The sequence below is a fragment of the Heptranchias perlo genome, chromosome 6, assembly GCF_035084215.1.
Source record: "Heptranchias perlo isolate sHepPer1 chromosome 6, sHepPer1.hap1, whole genome shotgun sequence".
NCBI lineage: Eukaryota > Metazoa > Chordata > Chondrichthyes > Hexanchiformes > Hexanchidae > Heptranchias > Heptranchias perlo.
This window is the reverse complement of record NC_090330.1, coordinates 111,340,450-111,362,078: the sequence shown is the minus strand read 5'-3', so window position 1 is coordinate 111,362,078 and position 21,629 is coordinate 111,340,450. Positions and strand designations below refer to the sequence as shown.

General features: G+C 48.3%; 2 protein-coding genes across 3 annotated transcripts in view; one reads left to right on the top strand and one right to left on the bottom strand.

Moving 5' to 3' along the window:
- The window catches only part of arhgef7b (Rho guanine nucleotide exchange factor (GEF) 7b), a 144,056-nt gene extending 124,740 nt beyond the window's left edge, over positions 1-19,316 (bottom strand). For both annotated transcript variants that reach the window (XM_067986659.1, XM_067986658.1), the window contains exon 1: positions 19,233-19,316. The gene's annotated coding sequence lies outside the window, so the exon portion shown is untranslated. The remainder of the gene's footprint in view (positions 1-19,232) is intronic.
- LOC137323219 (eukaryotic translation initiation factor 3 subunit A-like) lies at positions 8,600-10,521 on the top strand. The gene is made up of 3 exons (XM_067986724.1): positions 8,600-8,606; positions 9,055-10,167; positions 10,481-10,521. The coding sequence occupies exons 1-3, from the start codon at positions 8,600-8,602 to the stop codon at positions 10,519-10,521; spliced, it is 1,161 nt and encodes a 386-aa protein (XP_067842825.1).
- Positions 19,317-21,629: the final 2,313 nt, after the last annotated feature.

Sequence of the window (21,629 nt, the reverse complement as noted above, 5' to 3'; positions counted from 1 at the left end):
ATTGTAAAATATGTAGATCAAGAAATGGGTCAAACCATTCTATTTTATAACACATCTCCGAGGAATAAACCGTGAGCAGCTTTGAAATTTCATTTCATTTATTAAACATCCAATGTTGTTATTCCCACCAACCACATTGTATTGCAACAAGAATATTCCAGTAAAAAAAGTTACCGTCCGTACTCTGCAGAGCAGAGAGTTTAACATTCCAAGCAAAACCCAGCAGTGCACCAGTGCAGGCACAGTCCCCTCCACATACTCCATGATGTCAGTGCGAAGGATGGGCAGGAGGTGTCCTCCACTAAGTTGGAGTTTTGAGTACATGCTGACTTTACATCACATCTATCACCTCCTCACGATGTGAGATCTCGCCAACTTAGAGGTTTCATGCAAGACAGAAACATCAGTGCAATTTCTGTCAAGATCACACGGCACTATTTCGAAGAAGAGCAGGGGAGTTCTCCCCAGTGTCCTGGCCAATATTTAGCCCTTAAACAACACCTAAAACAGATTATCTGGTTGTTATCACATTGCTGTTTGTGGGATCTTGCTGTGCGTAAATTGGCTGCTGCATTTCCTACATTACAACAGTGGCGACACTTCAAAAAGTACTTCATTGGCTGTAAAGCACTTTGGGACGTCCTGCGGTTGTGAAAGGCGCTATATAAATGCAAGTCTTTCTTTTTTTCTTCCTCTCAATTTATTCAATCGGTGGGGGAGGGAAATACACAAACTATAAATCCCAGAGTGCACTTGTGATAAAAGGCCAAGCCAGCCCCGTGACCTTTGCACTCCTTCAGCGCGTGGGACCCGTTCAATATCTCAAAACTGAATTAAACTTCCAGTGCAATCGCCGGGAATTTCCTCGGGGCTTCTCACACTCGCCCGGCGAAACTTTGGGTTTACGACTAACTTCCGACGATGTTACGGCAGAGTGGAAAAAGTCCCAAGGGGATTTCTGGTGAATATACACACAATACTTAGCGGAACCTGAAACCGTGACGCTGAGAAACACAGTGGAAAAGAAAATTGCAAATTTTCCATCCACCAGTTCTGATGGATCATGGGCCGCGTGCAATTACCTGAACTACACTCCCGCAGGCAAAGCTCCAGGTCAGGAGCCTGCAGTCGGAAAATGCAATCTTCCAAGTAATATGCCTGCGACAGCAGTGTAAGTTCTGTCTTTATTTAAAATAGTTTTCAAATAGCTAAAAAATAGAAGCCATCTTCCCTCAGAAAATGTAAAAATGGATCGAGGGATGGAGTGCCTGGGAAAGCAGGTCAGGTTGATTGATCCGGAAATGAGAGCGATTAGAGGTTATGTTTAGGCACAAACTGAACTGTGCATAGTAATCAAGGCATTAATACTCAGATTCCAGACCTGCTCGTTAGATTGATGTAAGGAATTCAGGAGAAACTTCTTCACCCAGAGAGTGGTGAGAATGTGGAACTCGCTCCCACAAGGAGTAGTTGAGGTGAATAGTGTAGATACATTTAAGGGGAAGCTGGATAAACACATGAGGGAGAAAGGACTAGAAGGATATGCTGATAGGGTGAGATGAAGTCGCGAGGGAGGAGGCTCGTGTGGAGCATAAACACTGGGATAGACCAGTTGGGCCAAATGGCCTGTATCTGAGCTGTAAATTCTATGTAATTTGTGTAATAGTTCTTACTATGTATCGTTGGATGACTGATTCTGCTCACTTCAAAACATCCTCAGATTGAATACTGGGAATTTTATCCACAATCTTTAATTCTAACAGGAAACGCAAATGAGGTGACATTGTCAAAGTACAGCTTCACATCTGGGATGTCGACCTGACCCTCATCCAAAAGTCAAATCATTTATCAGGCACCATAAGGAACACTTTCGAGAAAAGGTATTTTTGTCATGCAAATGGAGTTCAACCCGGAGAAGTGTGAGGTAATGCACTTAGGGAGGGCAAACAGTAAACGGGAATATATTGAGAGGGGTAGAGGAAGTGAGAGACCTTGGAGTGCATGTCCACAGGTCCCTGAAGGTGGCAGTACAGGTAGATAAGGTTGTGAAGAAGGAATACGGAATGCTCTCCGTTATTAGCCGAGGTATAGAATACAAAAGCAGGGATGTAATGATGGAACTGTATAAAACGCTGGTAAGGCCACAGCTGGAGTATTGTACGCAGTTCTGGTCACCACATTACAGGAAGGACGTAATTGCTCTGGAGTGAGTGCAGAGAAGATTTACAAGAATGTTGCCAGGGCTTGAAAATTGCAGCTGTGAGTAGAGATTGGATAGGCTGGGGTTGTTTTCCTTGGAGCAGAGGAGGCTGAGAGGAGAATTGATTGAGGTGTACAAAATTATGAGGGGCCCAGATAGAGTAGACAGGAAGTACCTGTTTCCCCTAGCGGAGAGTTCAAGAACTAGAGGACATAGATTTAAGCTGATTGGCGGAAGGATTAGAGGGGACATGAGGAAAAACTTTTTTCCCCAGAGGGTGGTGGGTGTATGGAATTCGCTGCCCCAATTGGTGGTAGAGGCAGGGACTCTCAACTCTTTTAAAAAGTACCTGGACCTGCACCTAAAGTGCTGTAAGCTGCAGGGCTACGGACCGGGTGCTGGAAGGTGAGATTAGAATGGGCACCTGGTTGTTCTTCGAGCTGGCGTCGACACAATGGGCCGAATGTCCCCCTTCTGTGCTGTATCTTTTCTATGGTTCTATGGTTCCCTTGCAGACTGATTCTAATTTCAATGCTTTTAAGTATTTGTGTTGATTCAGTATCTCACTGAATTGTTTGGCTTTTGTATACTTGCCTGTAAATGCAGTTAGTAGATTTAGCCTGTATGCACCGGTCTGTTAGCATGGCACTTTCAGGGCATCCCACACGATTTCCAGTGAAATATTTAGCACAATTGTAAGCTCATTGTTAAACTGAGACAATAACCCAATACATGGCCACAACTTTCAGATCCCAGCACACTCGGCCTGCTTATGGAAACTGTCTTTATTTCACCGCAGAAGTGTTGGGGAAAGAAACTGAACTGTAGCATAGAATCTGACACACAGGAGGCCATTGAGCACATCGTACCTGTGCCAGCTCTTTGAAAGAGCTATCCAGTTCACTCCCCTGCTGTTTCCCCGTTGCCCTACAAATTTTTCCTTTTCAAGTATTTATCCAATTCCTTTTTGAAAGTTATTATTGAATCTGCTTCCACCTCCCTTTCAGGCAGCGCATTCCAGATCAGAACAACTCGCTGCGTAAAGAAAATTCTCATCTCCCCCCGGCTCTTTTGCTGATAATCTTTTTTTTTATTCGTTCATGGGATGTGGGCGTCGCTGGCGAGGCCGGCATTTATTGCCCATCCCTAATTGCCCTTGAGAAGGTGGTGGTGAGCTGCCTTCTTGAACCGCTGCAGTCCGTGTGGTGAAGGTTCTCCCACAGTGCTGTTAGGAAGGGAGTTCCAGGATTTTGATCCAGCGACGATGAAGGAACGGCGATATATTTCCAAGTCGGGATGGTGTGTGACTTGGAGGGGAATGTACAGGTGGTGTTGTTCCCATGTGCCTGCTGCTCTTGTCCTTCTAGGTGGTAGAGGTCGCGGGTTTGGGAGGTGCTGTTGAAGAAGCCTTGGCGAGTTGCTGCAGTGCATCCTGTGGATGGTACACACTGCAGCCACAGTGCGCCGGTGGTGAAGGGAGTGAATGTTTAGGGTGGTGGATGGGGTGCCAATCAAGCGGTTGCTTTATCTTGGATGGTGTCGAGCTTCTCGAGTGTTGTTGGAGCTGCACTCATCCAGGCAAGTGGAGAATATTCCATCACACTCCTGACTTGTGCCTTGTAGATGGTGGAAAGGCTTCGGGGAGTCAGGAGGTGAGTCACTCGCCGCAGAATACCCAGCCTCTGACCTGCTCTTGTAGCCACAGTATTTATGTGGCTGGTCCAGTTCAGTTTCTGGTCAATGGTGACCCCCAGGATGTTGATGGTGGGGGATTCAGCGATGGTAATGCCGTTGAATGTCAAGGGGAGGTGGTTAGACTCTCTCTTGTTGGAGATGGTCATTGCCTGGCACTTGTGTGGCGCAAATGTTACTTGCCACTTATGAGCCCAAGCCTGGATGTTGTCCAGGTCTTGCTGCATGCGGGCTCGGACTGCTTCATTATCTGAGGAGTTGCAAATGGAACTGAACACTGTGCAATCATCAGCAAACATCCCCATTTCTGACCTTATGATGGAGGGAAAGTCATTGATGAAGCAGCTGAAGATGGTTGGGCCTAGGACACTGCCCTGAGGAACTCCTGCAGCAATGTCCTGGGGCTGAGATGATTGGCCTCCAACAACCACTACCATCTTCCTTTGTGCTAGGTATGACTCCAGCCACTGGAGAGTTTTCCCCCTGATTCCCATTGACTTCAATTTTACTCGGGCTCCTTGGTGCCACACTCGGTCAAATGCTGCCTTGATGTCAAGGGCAGTCACTCTCACCTCACCTCTGGAATTCAGCTCTTTTGTCCATGTTTGGACCAAGGCTGTAATGAGGTCTGGAGCAGAGTGGTCCTGGCGGAACCCAAACTGAGCATCGGTGAGCAGGTTATTGGTGAGTCAGTGCCGCTTGATAGCACTGTCGACGACACCTTCCATCACTTTGCTGGAATCTTACATCTGTGTCCCCTGGTTACCGACCCTCCGACCACTGGAAGCAGTTTCTCCTTATTTACTCTTTCAAAACCCTTCACACCTCAATTAAATCTCCCCTTAACCTTCTCTGTTCTAAGGAGAACAATCCCAGCTTCTCCAATCTCTCTAACTGAAGTCTCTCATCCCTGTCACCATTCTAGTAAATCTCCTCTGCACCCTTCCCAAGGTCTCGGCATCCTTCCTAAATTGTGGTGCCCAGAATTGGCCACAATATTCCAGCTGGGGCCTAACCAGTGATTTATAAAGGTTTAGCATAACTTCCTTGTAATGGTGCCCTGAAAGTAAATGGGTCACAATCGTTAAACCACAGAACTGCAAAGACTGCCTGGTCTTGAGGATCTGGCTATAATCGGACAGATGAACAATGCTGCTTATTCTTCAGTGTCTCACTAGCATCGACTGTCTAGTTTTCCCCTTGTATTAATCTTTGGAGGGAAGATGTTCCACAGCAGGTTCTATCCTCCGAGTGAGGGACAGGGCTGGGACTCTGCTTCCAGACTTCAGGCAATATTAATTTATCGCCACAAGAAATAAAATCCGAGAGCGAAGCCTCGGCAGACTCACTACACAAGTTGCCGAGTCTCATAATTTGAGGCGCATGAATTAACACCTCGTGCTAAAATTAGAAAGAAATGCTAAATGGAATTAAAATCTTCCAGCCAGGTGCAATTTGTACTATTGAGCTTGAAACCAGTGTTGTGAAAATAATGATTTAGGTTGTATTCCATTACTGAGCAATACATTCTGTGTGTGTTACAGATGTAAATGTAATTTTCAAAAGTAATGTGTGGGGAAATATGAAGAATTTTTAAATCCACCGTTGGTCAATTCGTTTGGACTCTTTTTATCGAGGTGAGTTACAGGCCTTGTTTTTATACATTACATAATTTGAGAAGTCTCCACGGCTTCTGGCACAGGACCAATGTTTATACAATGTTTAATTATTGAAGTGTACTGGTTTCCATGAAAAAAAATTTGTTGAGTTGGTAAACACGTCAAAACACGTGCAATGTCCGTAAAGTTTTCTTGTTGAAAATGATGCAAGGCTCTTCTCCCACTGCAAACAAAAAAACTTCATAAAAACAATATTCCTCCAAATCCACAAAAAACGGATAAATAAGAGGCACATCGAAAAGCAAGTCTGTCCAAGCTTCCTGTTGTCACATTCATGTCATGCTTTTGTGTCAACTTTTTCCATTTTAGATCCCTGTGCCCACAATTATAATGGAAACATTCTATGTAAACTTGTCACATTGTAATTACACCCTCCCTCCAGCGGTTGGCGCTGCAATGCATCAGTTTTGCAGAGAAACTCCCACCCTCCAACCAACTCCACTCCTCTGCGGCCCAAATCACCCAAGGTTTTGCTATTCAACTATACATATAAAAAAAATCAAAGTTCATAAAAATGAGCTCAGAATGTATGGCTTTAAAATGGGGCCTGAATTACGTCTGTGTTCCCCGATCCAATTATCCCCAACCCTCTGTCGTCACTCAGTGGGTAACACTCTCACCTCTGAGTCAGAAGGTTGTGGGTTTAAGTCCCACTCCAGAGACTTGAGCCCATAATCCAGGCCGACACTCCCAGTGATAGTGCTGAGGGAGCGCCGCACTGTCGGAGAGCCAGTGCTGAGGGAGCGCCGCACTGTCGGAGGGCCAGTGCTGAGGGAGCGCCGCACTGTCGGAGGGCCAGTGCTGAGGGAGCGCCGCACTGTCGGAGGGCCAGTGCTGAGGGAGCGCCGCACTGTCGGAGGGCCAGTGCTGAGGGAGCGCCGCACTGTCGGAGGGCCAGTGCTGAGGGAGCGCCGCACTGTCGGAGGGCCAGTGCTGAGGGAGCGCCGCACTGTCGGAGGGCCAGTACTGAGGGAGCGCCGCACTGTCGGAGGGCCAGTGCTGAGGGAGCGCCGCACTGTCGGAGGGCCAGTGCTGAGGGAGCGCCGCACTGTCGGAGGGCCAGTGCTGAGGGAGCGCCGCACTGTCGGAGGGCCAGTGCTGAGGGAGCGCCGCACTGTCGGAGGGCCAGTGCTGAGGGAGCGGCGCACTGTCGGAGGGCCAGTGCTGAGGGAGCGCCGCACTGTCGGAGGGCCAGTGCTGAGGGAGCGCCGCACTGTCGGAGGGCCAGTGCTGAGGGAGCGCCGCACTGTCGGAGGGCCAGTGCTGAGGGAGCGTACATAGACCAGCAGAGCCCAGGGCAGCTTGTCCACCTCTACCTGGACAGGGCAACTTTCTAGAACAGTGAAGAAGGAAGAGAAGGAGCCCAAGATCACTCACAATTAATTTAAGCAATGGCTGCGTTAAAATCCTTCACAGCTCTCTCTTTGGTAAGGCACACATGATCACGAGATGCCTGATACTGACCTCACTTTCCTAGGTTTACTTTGGGTTCCCATTGTTAATTTTAGAAAGAAACACAAAAGTGGAGAAATTCCAGGTGGGAAGAGACCATTGGTCCATTGAATTTGCCTACCTGGTGTCCGAGTCATTTTATCCGATAGTGTGTTTCTCTTCCAGGGTATTTGTCCAATTTTAGAATCATAGAATGTTACAGCTCAGAAGGAGGCCATTTGGCCCATCGTGCCTGTGCCGGCTCTTTGAAAGAGCTGTCCAATTAGTCCCCCTCCCCTGCTCTTTCCTCATAGCCCTGCAAAGTTTGCCTTTTCGAGTATTTATCCAATTCCCTTTTGAAAGTTACTGTTGAATCTGCTTCCACCGCCCTTTCAGGCAGCGCTTTTATCTTCAAAGTATCCTAGTTACTTATTCTTACAAGCTCCCTTGGCAGCCATCTGTTCAGTATTGTTTCCTTGTTTCTCCTTTGAATCTACATCTTCTCTGCTTTCAGATGAGACGTTACTTGGATGGGCGTAAAAGATCCCACAGCCTTACTGGAAAAAGAGCAGGCAGTTCTCCCAGTGTCCTGCTCAACATATTTATCTCATTTCTTTTTGTGGGATCTTGCTGTGTACAAATTGACTACTGTGTTTCCCTACATAACAACAGTGGCTGCACTTCAAATTAATTAACTGGCTGTGAAGCACGTTGGGATGTCCTGAGGACTGTGAAAGGCGCTCGACAAGTTTGCTCTTTTAAACTCAAGTCGCCTTATCTTGTGCCAATAACACACAGCCCTGACTGATCATTATAGCCTGAGCTTGATTAGTCTCAATATCTCAATCAGATCCCCCCTCAGTCTTCTTTCCACCAACAGTTCCAGATATGAGTCTATATCCATGTGTTTCAGCCCCTTATCAGCTGACACACATCTGGAGCTTGGGTTCCAGAACTACAAGCAGGGAGGTCCAAAATGGAGCATTCCAGGTCGTCAATTGCCAATTACAATGAACTGATGAGGATTCCAGACCCACTATTAAGGAGACCATTCTTATACCCAACCATTTAGTTGGAACAATCACCATCACCACTTGACACTCTCCTTCATGCATCTGTTAACATTCAAGCTTTAAAATAAAAGTTCACAAGTTTACTGTACCAGCTACTTTCTTCCCCTGGTTGGGCAACGAACCTCAGGAAGGAGATATTGGCCCTGGAGCAGGGCAAATTCACCAAAGATACTGGGGATTAGAGGGTTAAATTATGAGGACAGGTTGCATAAACTTGACGTGTATGCCCTTGAATATGGAAAATTGAGGAGTGCTCTAATTGAGGTGTTTAAAATGACAAAAGGATTCGATCGGGTAGATTGAGAGAAACTATTTCCTCTGGTGGGGGAATCTCGAACAAGGGGACATAATCTTAAAATTAGAGCCAGGCTGTTCAGGGGTGAAATCAGGAAGCGTTTTTTCACACAAAGGGTGGTGGAAATTGTGCCCTCTCTCCCCCAAAAGGCTGTGGACACTGGGGGTCAACTGGAGCTTTCAAGAGTGAAATCGATAGATTTTTGTTGGGTATCAAGGGATATGAAGTAATGGCGGGTAAATGGAGTTGAGGTAAAGATTAGCCACGATCTAATAGAATGGTGGAGCAGGCTCGAGGGGCTGAATGGCCTCCTCCTGTTCCTATATTCCTGTGGTGCTGCTGTGTTGGATAAATACTGGTAAGGGTTTTATCAACTTCAATTTAACCGGGACCACCAAAGGGTAGAAACAGCAGATGTTATTTGGAGTTCCAACTAGTACTTTTCCCAACTTTTCATAGCCTTTATCGCAATGAAGATTTACATTAGGATATTTAAATGTGACAATCTATCATAAGCAAATACTTACAGAAGAAAGGTTCTTTGTTCACATTCACCACAGGTCAACGACACTTAGAGTCAGCTGATCTCCAAGTACATTTAACCAACAAATTTCCTCCCAATGTCTTGCTGCGCTACCTAATGATGAAAGCACCTGGACACATGGCACATTCTCCTCTGTGAAGAACAACTCCAGTCTAGGACAAATGAAGTGGACGGGATAAATAACAACTTACATTTATACAGAGCCCTAAACGTAGAAAAACGTCCCAGGGCGTTTCACAGGAGCGATTATCAGACAAAAACTGACACCGAACCAAAGAAAGAGACATCAGAAGGGGTGACTATAAGCTTGGGGGCAGAAAGGGGGCGCGGAGAGGCGGAAAGGGGGGCGCGGAGAGGCGGAAAGGGGGCGCGGAGAGGCGGAAAGGGGGCGCGGAGAGGCGGAAAGGGGGCGCGGAGAGGCGGAAAGGGGGCGCGGAGAGGCGGAAAGGGGGCGCGGAGAGGCGGAAAGGGGGCGCGGAGAGGCGGAAAAGGGGGCGCGGAGAGGCGGAAAGGGGGCGCGGAGAGGCGGAAAGGGGGCGCGGAGAGGCGGAAAGGGGGCGCGGAGAGGCGGAAAGGGGGCGCGGAGAGGCGGAAAGGGGGCGCGGAGAGGCGGAAAGGGGGCGCGGAGAGGCGGAAAGGGGGCGCGGAGAGGCGGAAAGGGGGCGCGGAGAGGCGGAAAGGGGGCGCGGAGAGGCGGAAAGGGGGCGCGGAGAGGCGGAAAGGGGGCGCGGAGAGGCGGAAAGGGGGCGCGGAGAGGCGGAAAGGGGGCGCGGAGAGGCGGAAAGGGGGCGCGGAGAGGCGGAAAGGGGGCGCGGAGAGGCGGAAAGGGGGCGCGGAGAGGCGGAAAGGGGGCGCGGAGAGGCGGAAAGGGGGCGCGGAGAGGCGGAAAGGGGGCGCGGAGAGGCGGAAAGGGGGCGCGGAGAGGCGGAAAGGGGGCGCGGAGAGGCGGAAAGGGGGCGCGGAGAGGCGGAAAGGGGGCGCGGAGAGGCGGAAAGGGGGCGCGGAGAGGCGGAAAGGGGGCGCGGAGAGGCGGAAAGGGGGCGCGGAGAGGCGGAAAGGGGGCGCGGAGAGGCGGAAAGGGGGCGCGGAGAGGCGGAAAGGGGGCGCGGAGAGGCGGAAAGGGGGCGCGGAGAGGCGGAAAGGGGGCGCGGAGAGGCGGAAAGGGGGCGCGGAGAGGCGGAAAGGGGGCGCGGAGAGGCGGAAAGGGGGCGCGGAGAGGCGGAAAGGTTTCGGGAAGGAGTTCCAGACCTTGGGTAAGATTTTTAAAAAGGCAAATGTGACTCAGAACTTTACACTGGTAGTAGTGTCATGGGATCTTTTACATCCATCCGAGGGGTCAGACGGGGCCTCGGGTTTAACGTCTCATCCGAAAGACAGTGCAGCACTCCCTCAGTACTGCAGTGGGAACGTCAGCCGAGATTATGGGCTCTCAAGTCTCTGGAATGGGGCTTGAAAACATGACCTTCTGACTCAGAGGCGAGAATGCCACACACTGAACAAGGAGTGAGAAGCGAAATAGAGTCAATTTTCTGTGAATTGCTCAATTTGTTCTGTTTGTATTACAAGTTCAACATCTAATCATCTTTAACAACTTCAGAATGTACTGAAACAATAATTATCTAAAATGGAGATGTATTACTGCCTTGTAGCGCACTGCATATACGTACCCTTGAGGAATAAAAACTCCACAGGAAAATTGATCCAACCGTGGCTAACTGGAGAAGTTAAAGACTGCATTAGATTAAAAGAAGAGGCTTACAATGTTGTCAAAAAGAGTAGTAAGCCTGAGGATTGGAAGGGTTTTAGAAATCAGCAGCGGATAACTAATAAATTGATTAAGAGGGAGAAAATTGAATATGAGAGTAAACTAGCAAGAAATGTAAAAAGGGAAAAGATTCGCGAAAGTAAACACGGGTTCCTTAGAGGAGGAGACGAGAAATAACAATGGAGAGTAAGGAAATGGTAAAGACGTTAAACAAAGATTTTATATCTGTCTTCATAGTAAAAGACACAGAAAACATACCGGAAATAGTGGGGAACCAAGGGGCTAATGAGTGAGGAACTTAAAGTAATTAATATTAGTAAAGAAAAAGTATTAGAAAAATTAATGGGACCAAATGCCGACAAATCCCCTGGACCTGATGGCCGACATCCTCGGGTTCTGAAAGAGGAGGCTGCAGAGATAGTGGATGCATTGGTTGTGATCTTCCAGAATTCCCTAGATTCTAGAACGATCTCCGTTGATTGGAGGGTAGCAAATGTAACCCCGCTATTCAAGAAAGGAGGGAGAGAGAAAACAGGGAACTACAGGCCTGTTAGCCTCACATTAGTAGTAGGGAAAATGCTAGAATCTATTATTAAGGATATAGTGACAGAGCACTTAGGAAATCATAATATGATTAGGCAGAGTCAACGTGGTTTTATGAAAGGGAAATCGTGTTTAACAAATCTATTAGAGATTTTTGAGGATGTTACTAGCAGGGTAGATAAAGGGGAACCAGTGGGTGTAGTATATTTGGATTTTCAAAAGGCATTCAATAAGGTGCCACATAAAAGGTTGTTACACAAGATAAGGGCTCATGGGGTTGGGGGTAATATATTAGCATGGATAGAGGATCGGTTAACGGACAGAAAACAGAGAGTAGGGATAAACGAGTCATTCTCAGGTTGACAGGCTGTAACTAGTGGGGTGCCGCAAGGATCAGTGCTTGGGCCTCAGCTATTTACAATCTATATTAATGACTTAGATGAAGGGACTGAGTGTAATATATCCAAGTTTGCTGACAATACAAAGCTAGGGGGAAAGTAAGCTGTGAGGAGGACACAAAGAGTCTGCAAAGGGATATAGACAGGTTAAGTGAGTGGGCAAGAAGGTGACAGATGGAGTATAATGTGGGGAAATGTGAGGTTATTCACTTTGGTCGGAAGAATAAAAAAAACAGAATATTTTTTAAATGGTGAGAAACTATTAAATGTTGGTGTTCAGAGGGATTTGGGTGTCCTCATACACGAAACACAGAAAGTTAACATGCAGGTACAGCAAGCAATTAGGAATGGCATGTTGGCCTTTGTTGTAAGGGGGTTGGAGTACAAGAATAAGGAAGTCTTGCTGCAATTGTACAGGGGCTTTGGTGAGACCTCACCTGGAGTATTGTGTACAGTTTTGGTCTTATCTAAGGAAGGATATACTCACCTTGGAGGGGGTGCAGCAAAGGTTCACCAGACTGATTTCTGGGATGAGAGGGTTGTCCTATGAGGAGAGGTTGAGTAGAATGGGCCTATACTGTCTGGAGTTTAGAAGAATAAGAGGTTATCTCATTGAAACGTATAAGATTCTAAGAGGGCTTGACAGGGTAGATGCTGAGAGGTTGTTTCCCCTGCCTGGAGAATCTAGAACTAGGGATTATAGTCTCAGGATAAGGGGTCGGCCATTTAGGACTGAGATGAGGAGGAATTTCTTCACTCAGAGGTTTGTGAATATTTGGAACTCTCTACCCCAGAGGGCTGTGGATGCTGAGTCGTTGAATATATTCAAGGCTGAGATCGATAGATTTTTGGACTCTAAGGAAATCAAGGGATCTGGGGATCGGGCGGGAAAGTGGAGTTGAGGTCGAAGATCAGCCATGACCTCATTGAATGGCGGAACAGGCTCGAGGGGCCGCATGGCCTACTTCTGCTCCTAGTTCTTATGTTCTTATGCAACCTGTTACTCCTCTTGTACAGACGATTAGAGACTACAGCTTCCATAAAGCCTGGTTTGCTGCCCCATTTCAATACTAACAGTTGCAGGCTCCTACATTTAAAAAAAAATTAATTCTCAGAATGTGGGCATCACTGGCAAGGCCGGCATTTATTGCCCATCCCTAGTTATCCGCAGTAGCTGTTTTGTTACAACTGAGTGGCCACTTCAGAGGGCAGTTAAGAGTCAACCATGTTGTTGTGGGACTGGAGTCACATATCGGCCCAGACCGGGTAAGGACAGCAGGTTTCCTTCCTTAAAGGACATCAGTGAACCAGTTGGGATTTTCACAACAATCCGACAGCTTCACGGTCACTTTTACTGAAACCAGCTCTTTATTTCCAGATTTTTTTTAAACTCAATTCAAATTCTCAAATTGCCCACAGAATGGATGAGGAGATGCTGCCCGGGAGATACAATAGATAGGAGAAACTGAGGGCTTGGTTCATCCCTCCTTCAGGGGAAAGGGGAGAGCGAGCGAGAGGGGGAAAGGGGAGAGCGAGCGAGAGGGGGAAAGGGGAGAGCGAGCGAGAGGGGGAAAGGGGAGAGCGAGCGAGAGGGGGAAAGGGGAGAGCGAGCGAGAGGGGGAAAGGGGAGAGCGAGCGAGAGGGGGAAAGGGGAGAGCGAGCGAGAGGGGGAAAGGGGAGAGCGAGCGAGAGGGGGAAAGGGGAGAGCGAGCGAGAGGGGGAAAGGGGAGAGCGAGCGAGAGGGGGAAAGGGGAGAGCGAGCGAGAGGGGGAAAGGGGAGAGCGAGCGAGAGGGGGAAAGGGGAGAGCGAGCGAGAGGGGGAAAGGGGAGAGCGAGCGAGAGGGGGAAAGGGGAGAGCGAGCGAGAGTGTGTATGAGTGCGGGGAGGGGGGGTGGGGGTGAGTGAGGGGGAGTGCACGTGAGCGAGCGAGCGGTGTCCGGGAGGGGTAGCGCAGGGTCCCGGCCTGGTGTGGAAGGAGCCCGGGGTTTGGGAGTTAGTCGGCAGGGGCTGGAGGTCGAGGACAGGGAGTGAAGTTCGCATATCTGACGAGCCCGTGTAACAGTCAATGGGATGTCCTGAAACAAACACTGTCTGTGTCCAGTCTATCAGTTGCGTAACAGAGAGATATGAAAACCACTGAGATTGAGATAGCCACAAGTGCACACGATGGAGACCCATTGGATGCTCCAGTGATGAGATTGTGCTTCACACCATCATTTTCCAAGCCGGCTCGATATTAATCCACTTTCCACTAAAACTGCAATGGAAATGAGAGAAGAGGAAGCAACACGATCTCACAGATGGTGCACATTTATTCTAAATATCACCGCTACACGAACACTGCAAGCAGGAGCAAGCGGACAAAAGGTGAGGAAAGTTCTTGAGACTGTTTCTCCGTGACCCCCATGTGAGGCATTGATCGTAACTCTGCTCATCAACGTGACTTTTCCACATCACTGTTCTGGCCCTTTCGAGACAGACGCTACTCCAAGTCTTCAGATAAGATGCAAATATGAACAAATTAAAACAGCAGCACCAAAAACACTTCCTCTCCCTCCGAAGTAAAAGCCTGTCACAGACTCTGAATACACCGTTAAATGAGAGAGCTGATTCGATGAGTTTGTGCGACCGGTGGGAGCCTCACGGACTGGCAGCACCTATCAGGCGAATGGTGAGCAAGGAGCTCACAGTTCTTCATCCAACCGATGAAACAGATCACAGAGTCTGCGGCCGTGATCCCCATCGGGCCGACGATGCTTCCCACTAACGGCGCGAGCTCGTACAATCATAGAATTTTACAGCACAGGAGGCCATTCGGCCCATTGTGCCTGTGTGGGCTCTCTGAAAGAGCTGACCAATTTAGACCCACACTCCAGCTTTTTCCCCATAACCCTGCAACTTAGTCCTTTTCAAGGACATGTCCACTTGCCTTTTGAAGGTTCCTGTTGAATCTGATTCCACACCAGCACGTTCCAGATCCTCCGTGTGAAAAAATTCTCCTCAATTCCCCTCAGGTTTTTTTGCCAATTATTTTAAATCGATGACCTCTGGTTACTAACCCACTTGCCAAAGGAAACAGTTTCTCCCTATTTGCTCTATCAAAACTCCTCATAATTTTGAATGCCTCTATTCGGTCTCCCCTTAACCTTCTCTGCTCGAAGGAAAACAATCCCAGCTTCTCCAAACTTTCCACGTAACTGAAGACCCCCATCCCTGGTAAACTTCCTCTGCACCCTCTCCAAGGCCTTGACATCCTTCCTAAAGTGTGGTGCCCAGAATTGGCCACAATACTCCAGCTGAGGCCTAACCAGTGATTTGTCAATGTTTAGGCCTGACAAGGAAGTTATGCTAATGTGTCAGACCAGGGGTGCAGGGAATATACTGTTTTTTATGGGGATAAAAAAGTCCATTAAGCTGTAGGAAGAACTTGGATGGGATTAAGGCAGAGGCAGTGGAGGGGTTGAGAAAGGTGGTGGTGAGGTAGAGCTGGGGGTGGTCAGTGTACATCAGAACGTGTCAGTCCTGACTCATTGGGCAGCACTCTCGCCTCTGAGTCAGAAGGTCATGGGTTCAAGTCCCACTCCAGAGACTTGAGCACAAAGTCCAGGCTGATACTCCCAGCGCAGTACAGGGGGAGTGCTGCACTGTCGGAGGGTCAGTACTGAGGGAGCATTGCACTGTCGGAGGGTCAGTACTGAGGGAGTGCTGCACTGTCGGAGGGTCAGTACTGAGGGAGCGCTGCACTGTCGGAGGGTCAGTACTGAGGGAGCGCTGCACTGTCGGAGGGTCAGTACTGAGGGAGCGCTGCACTGTCGGAGGGTCAGTACTGAGGGAGCGCTGCACTGTCGGAGGTGCCGTCTTTCCGATGAGACGTTAAACCAAGGCCCCATCTGCCCTCTCAGGTGGATGTAAATGGTCCCATGACACTATTAACTCGAGCAGGGGAGTTCTCCCTGGTGTCCTGGCCAATATTTATCCCTCAACCAACATCACTAAAAAAAATTATCTAGTTATTACCACATTAGTGTTTGTGGGATCTTGCCGTGCGCAAATTGGCTGCCATGTTTCCAACATTACAACAGTGACTACACTTCAAAAGTACTTCACTGGCTGTAAAGCGCTTTGGGAATTCCTGAAGTTGTGAAAGGCACTGTATAACTGCAAATTATTTCTTTCTTTACATGTGGAATCTGACGTGCTTTCGGATGATGTCACTGAGGGGGAGCTTATAATTGAGAAACAGAAGGGGGCCAAGGATGGACCCTTGGGGGACTCCAGAGGTAACGGTGCAGGAGCGGGAAGAGAAACCATTGCAGGTGATTCTCTGGCTACGACTGGACAGATAAGAACGGAACCGGGCGAGTGCAGTCCCACCCAGCTGGACGAAGGGGGAAGAGGCTTTGGAGGAGGATGGTGTGGTCGACCGTGTCAAAGGCTGCAAGCAGGTCGAGAAGGATGAGGAGGGATAGTTTACCACAGTCACAGTCACATAGGATGTGATTGGTGACTTTGATAAGGGCCGTTTCAGTGCTGTGGCAGGGGAAACCTGATTGGAGGGATTCAAACATGGAGTCACATTGAGCACAGGAACAGGCCATTCGGCCCAACTGGTCTGTGCCGGTGTTTATGCTCCACACGAGCCTCCTCCCTCCCTACTTCATCTCACCCTATCACCATATCCTTCTATTCCTTTCTCCCTTACGTCTTTATCTAGCTTCCCCTTAAATGTATCTACACTATTCACCTCAACTCCTTGTGGTAACGAGTTCCACATTCTCACCACTCTCTGGGTAAAAAAGTTTCTCCTGAATTCCCCATTGGATTTATTAGTGACTATCTTATATTTATGACCTATTGTTTTGGTCTCCCCCAGTGGAAACATTTTCTCTACGATAACCCTATCAAACCCTTTCATAATCTTGAAGACCTCTATCAGGTCACCCCTCAGTCTTCTCTTTTCTAGAGAAAAGACTCCCAGCCTGTTCAGCCTTTCCTGATAGATATTAGTTTGAACATTCTACCTTTTCTTTCTATGGATTCATCTCGACTGTTTCAATCGCCGACAATATACCCGGAGTAAAGGACATTTTATTAAAGATAGTAACATTATTCAGTAAATTTGCACTAAAAGTTTCCTTTTATAATTCTATGTGAGTTGTACAGATGGGCTCAGAGCCAACGAGTGCCTGGTTAGGCACAGACTACTGCTGGCCAGGGGCTGCAGTAACCTGAGACGTCAGCTGCTGATACACACAGGCAGGAACGACTTTTGAACTAAAGTAACCTGAGTTCAGTCCTGGACTTAGCTGGCTGGAACCGGTTTGAATTACCTAAGTTTTGTGAAAGACAAAAGGAAATGTGATAAGACACAAGTCCTTATTTAGAAAAGGAGTAATGAGGTAATGCTACCTAAGTCCTTGGGACAGAGTCAATGAGGAGAAGGCACAGGGTAACTGAGGAAGCCCAAACCAACGAAATAGAGAGACAGCACAGCTTGAAGAGATAAGATTCGGAATAAGAATGAAGGATCTGGGGTGTGGAGCGAGAGCGAAGACTCCGGAGACCAACCATCGCGGAAGTCAGGGACGTAGAGACAGCGTCGAAAGAGAGAGAACGGAACGCCTGGCCAGCGTCGGCTCTCCCTTTCGAGTATTATCCTTTATATTCTGTGACCACTCAGGGAGTGTCAGAGAAACCTAGTGGGTGTGCGTTTAGATCTTAGTTTGGGTATAAAACTGTATAACCTGGTGTAAACTGCATGTCGATATCTAACCAGACGTATAAGCTATATGTATATGATCTAACGGCGTGAATAAAGTGAATTGAGAGTAAAGAGATAATTGACTCTTCTCCTCTTTGTACTAAGCCAGTAACCGTAACCGGTGACCTCTGGTCAACACCTCAACAAAGACTTCTTTTAAAAATTTGTCGGAGGACCATAAAGAAAGACTTGCATTTATATAGCGCCTTTCACGACCTCAGGATGTCCCAAAGCACTTTACAGCAAATGAAGCACATTTGAAGTGTAGTCACTGTTGTAATGTAGGGAATCACGGCAGCCAATTTGCGCACAGCAAGATCCCACAAACAGGGAATGAGATGAACGAGCAGGTACTGTGTTGGTTGAGGGACGCGGTTCCTCACGGGCTGATCACCAGTGTTGGAGGTGACTTTGGCAATGTGCTGAGAGAGAGAGTTGGAACAATCGCTTCCAATGTTATCTTTTAAATGATGTTACGATCGCCCCTTGTGGTAAAACACTCCTTGTTCTAATAACCCCTCTGTATGAAAACATTTCTTCCAACGCCCCCACTTTGTTCCTCTCGTGACCATCTTGTGTTTGCCCAATCTTCAGCCTACGGTGTCCCTCATCACCGAACACATCACAGAGATCTCAGTGGCTCCGTTACAAATGTTTGTTTCCGATATTTCCACCACACCCAGGACGTGAATGGCCCACACAATCCGCAGGTGGTCATGACACAGTGCCGTTCATCTCACAGTTCCAACAAATTGAATAATTTCTACACCACTGATACAGCTCAGTAATCTTATCAAAATATATAGGAAATGATTAACCAATAACAGACACAGCCCAACAGAAAGGTTAAATGTTAACAAAACTGAAGTAACCACCCGACTATTAAATTTATTAAATAAAATATAACTTGTTCATTAACTGCGCGTCTTCAAAACGCACGATTCAAATGGCGGTCTACACTCCACACCAAAGCTCTCTGCTTCTCCTCCTTCAAGCCCACCTCTTTGACCAAGCTTTTGCACCCCTCTTAAAATTTCCTTCTTTGGCTCGGTGTCCATTTCAGTCTCGGTGTGAAGCGCCTTGGGACGTTGCTCCACCTTAAACGCGCTACATGAGCGCAAGCTATTGCTGCTTCAGAGTCCACAGGTTCAAGGCAGACCGTTTCCTTAAAAACAACTGCAATATTTCATTGTCTGTGAAATTAGAAATGTCGCCCAGAAGGATCCAGATGTTGTGTTTAATGTCATTTGGTGACATTCACCCTACAAAGTGACAATACAAATCTCTCCGCTCCTTCATCACCCAACATAGTTATCGGACCCAGATCGCACTATCAACATATCCATCACTGCATGACAACGACCTGCATTTATATAGCGCCTTTAACGTAATAAAGTGTCCCAAGCACCTCACAGGAGCGGATATCAGACAATACTTAGACTGCGAGCCACATAAGGAGATATTAGGACAGGTGACCAAAAGCTTGGCCAAAGAGGTAGGAATTAAGGAGGGTCTTAATACCCACCCCCTCCCCCTGAGTTCTCCTGCCCCCTCTGGCTCTCTCCCCCCACTCTCCTCCCCTGCTCTTATCCTCCCCCACCCCCCCTGCACCTTTCTTGCCCTCCCCCAACTCCCTCCCCCTCTCCCCCAGCTCTCCCCCCAACTTTGCCTCTTCCCCACCCTCTCCATCTCTCTTTCCCACCCCCCCCCCCCCCCGCACCCCGACTCCCTCTCTCTCCTCTCTTCCCCCTCCGGCTCTGCTCTTTCCTCACATTTGGCCATTAAACTCAGAGTAAGTAACCAGGTTGCCCCTTTACCACTCGAGACTCAGTGCAACTTCCACACACTCACCTCCACTCGGAGAGTTCCACAGCCCTTCAGAAACTCCTTAATGTTGCTCAGACAATCCGCTTCTGATTTCGGCTCCTGATATATCTGAGGAATGAAACACAAGGGCAGGATTATACCTCAAACCGCGAGCCCCCCCATCGATCAAACCGCGAGCCCCCCCATCGATCAAACCGCGAGCCCCCCCCCAGTGTTCAAACTGCGGGCCCCCCCCATCGATCAAACCGCGAGCCCCACCCAGTGTTCAAACCGCGAGACCCCCCCAGCGATCAAACCGCGAGCCCCCCCCCCAGCGATCAAACCGCGAGCCCCCCCCCAGCGATCAAACCGCGAGCCCCCCCATCGATCAAACCGCGAGCCCCCCCACAGCGATCAAACCGCGAGCCCCCCCACAGCGATCAAACCGCGAGCCCCCCCCCCCCAGCGATCAAACCGCGAGCCCCCCCCACAGCGATCAAACCGCGAGCCCCCCCCCAGCGATCAAACCGCGAGCCCCCCCCAGGGTTACCTGAACAGACCCAGCCTTTGCAAACCACAACACTTAACTCAAACCAGCGGCAAACTGCACCCGGCAGCCAACAAATACACAGCCGCCAGGCGGGGTGTGGAGAGACTACACACCAACAGCCCAAGTCCAGAGCCTGAAGCAATGTCATCACCTGAAACATTAACTTGTCTCCTGACCTGCTGAGTGTTTCCAGCATTTCCTGTTGTTGGCTCAGATTTCCAGCATCTGCAGTTTTTATACATTTTAACCCCAAGTATAGTCAGGCTTTTGATTTTATCACATGCTCTTTTTATTCAATCACAACCAAAGTAAAATAATTTATAATCTTTGTGCCCTTCAGTATCAGATATTACCCCCATTCTGCCTTCTTTTCTCCAGTAAAAACAAGTGTGAACCTCCCTCAGAACCTCAGGTTCCAGCATCGTTGCAACCCCCCTCTCTCAGCCTCTAACACGTCCATGTGTTTTAGAAGGTCCCACATTCAACAATAGCTCACTAAGTGTCAATAGCCTTGCAAAGCTAAAATAACACCGAGCAGTAACAAGCTGCATTTATATAGCGCCTTTAACGTGGTAAACCATCCCAAGGCGCTTCACAGGAGCAATTATCAGGCAAAATTTGACACCGAGCCACGTAAGGAGATATTAGGACAGGTGACCAAAAGCTTGGTCAAAGAGGTAGGTTTTAAGGAGCGTCTTAAAGGAGTAGAGAGAGGTGGAGAGGTTTAGGGAGGGAATTCCAGAGCTTAGGGCCCAGGCAGCTGAAGGCACGGCCGCCAATGGCAGAGCGATGAAAATTGGGGACACGCAAGAAGCAAGAATTGGAGGAGCGCAGAGATCTCAGAGGGCTGGAGGAGGTTACAGGGATAGGGAGGGGCGAGGCCATGGAGGGAATAACAGAAAACCCAGAAATACGGACATCAGTCTCCAACTGTTAAGAGAAGGTTAATGTTTCGAGCGTGTATTTCTCATCAAAACCTGAAACGGACCCCTTTGTATTTGCAACGTTTCCTGTTAAACATGGGTTTATAATCGAATACCTGCAGATTGGTGGCCCTCTACAGTGAAGGCCTCTATGATTCAGGGCATTAACTGGACGATTCTCATCAGGGGAACGATATCCTGATGGATTGTTCTGGGAAGATGGGAGACTGAATAGCCAGCACTGGGCAGCCAAGGAGTCCACTGCAGAGATCAGGGGAGGGGCAGAAACTTTTAAAGAGCTGCACATCTGGCACAGAAGGTTCCGGAGACCGTTGTCCACCCCTGTATACAACATGAGTATTTGAAGTGTATCCCTTTGCAGACTTGGTCCCTTCATCTAAGTCATTAATATAGATTGTAAATAGCTGAGGCCCAAGCACTGATCCTTGTGGTACCCCACTAGTTACAGCCTGCCAATCTGAGAATGACCCATTTATCCCTACTCTCTGTTTTCTGTCCCAGAACCAATCCTGTATCCATGCTAATATATTACCCCCACACAATCTTTTATGTGGCACCTTATCGAATGCCTTTTAAAAATCTAAATATACGACATCCACTGGTTCCCCTTTATCTACCCTGCTAGTTACATCCTCAAAAAACTCTAATAAATTTGTCAAACACGATTTCCTTTTCATAAAACCATGTTGACTCTGCCTAATCATTTTATGATGTTCTAAGTGCCCTTTATTGAGGTCGAAAATCAGCCATGATCTTATTAAATGGCGGAGCAGGCTCGAGGGGCCATATATACTACTCCAGCTCCTATTTCTTATGTTCTTATGTTTAAAAAAGTATATTAAAGGGTATGGGGAGTGAGATTAGACTGGGTGGGAATGTAGCGGTTATGTTACTGGGCTAGTAGTCTAAGAGGCCTGGACTAATAATCCAGTGAACACAGAGCTGAGG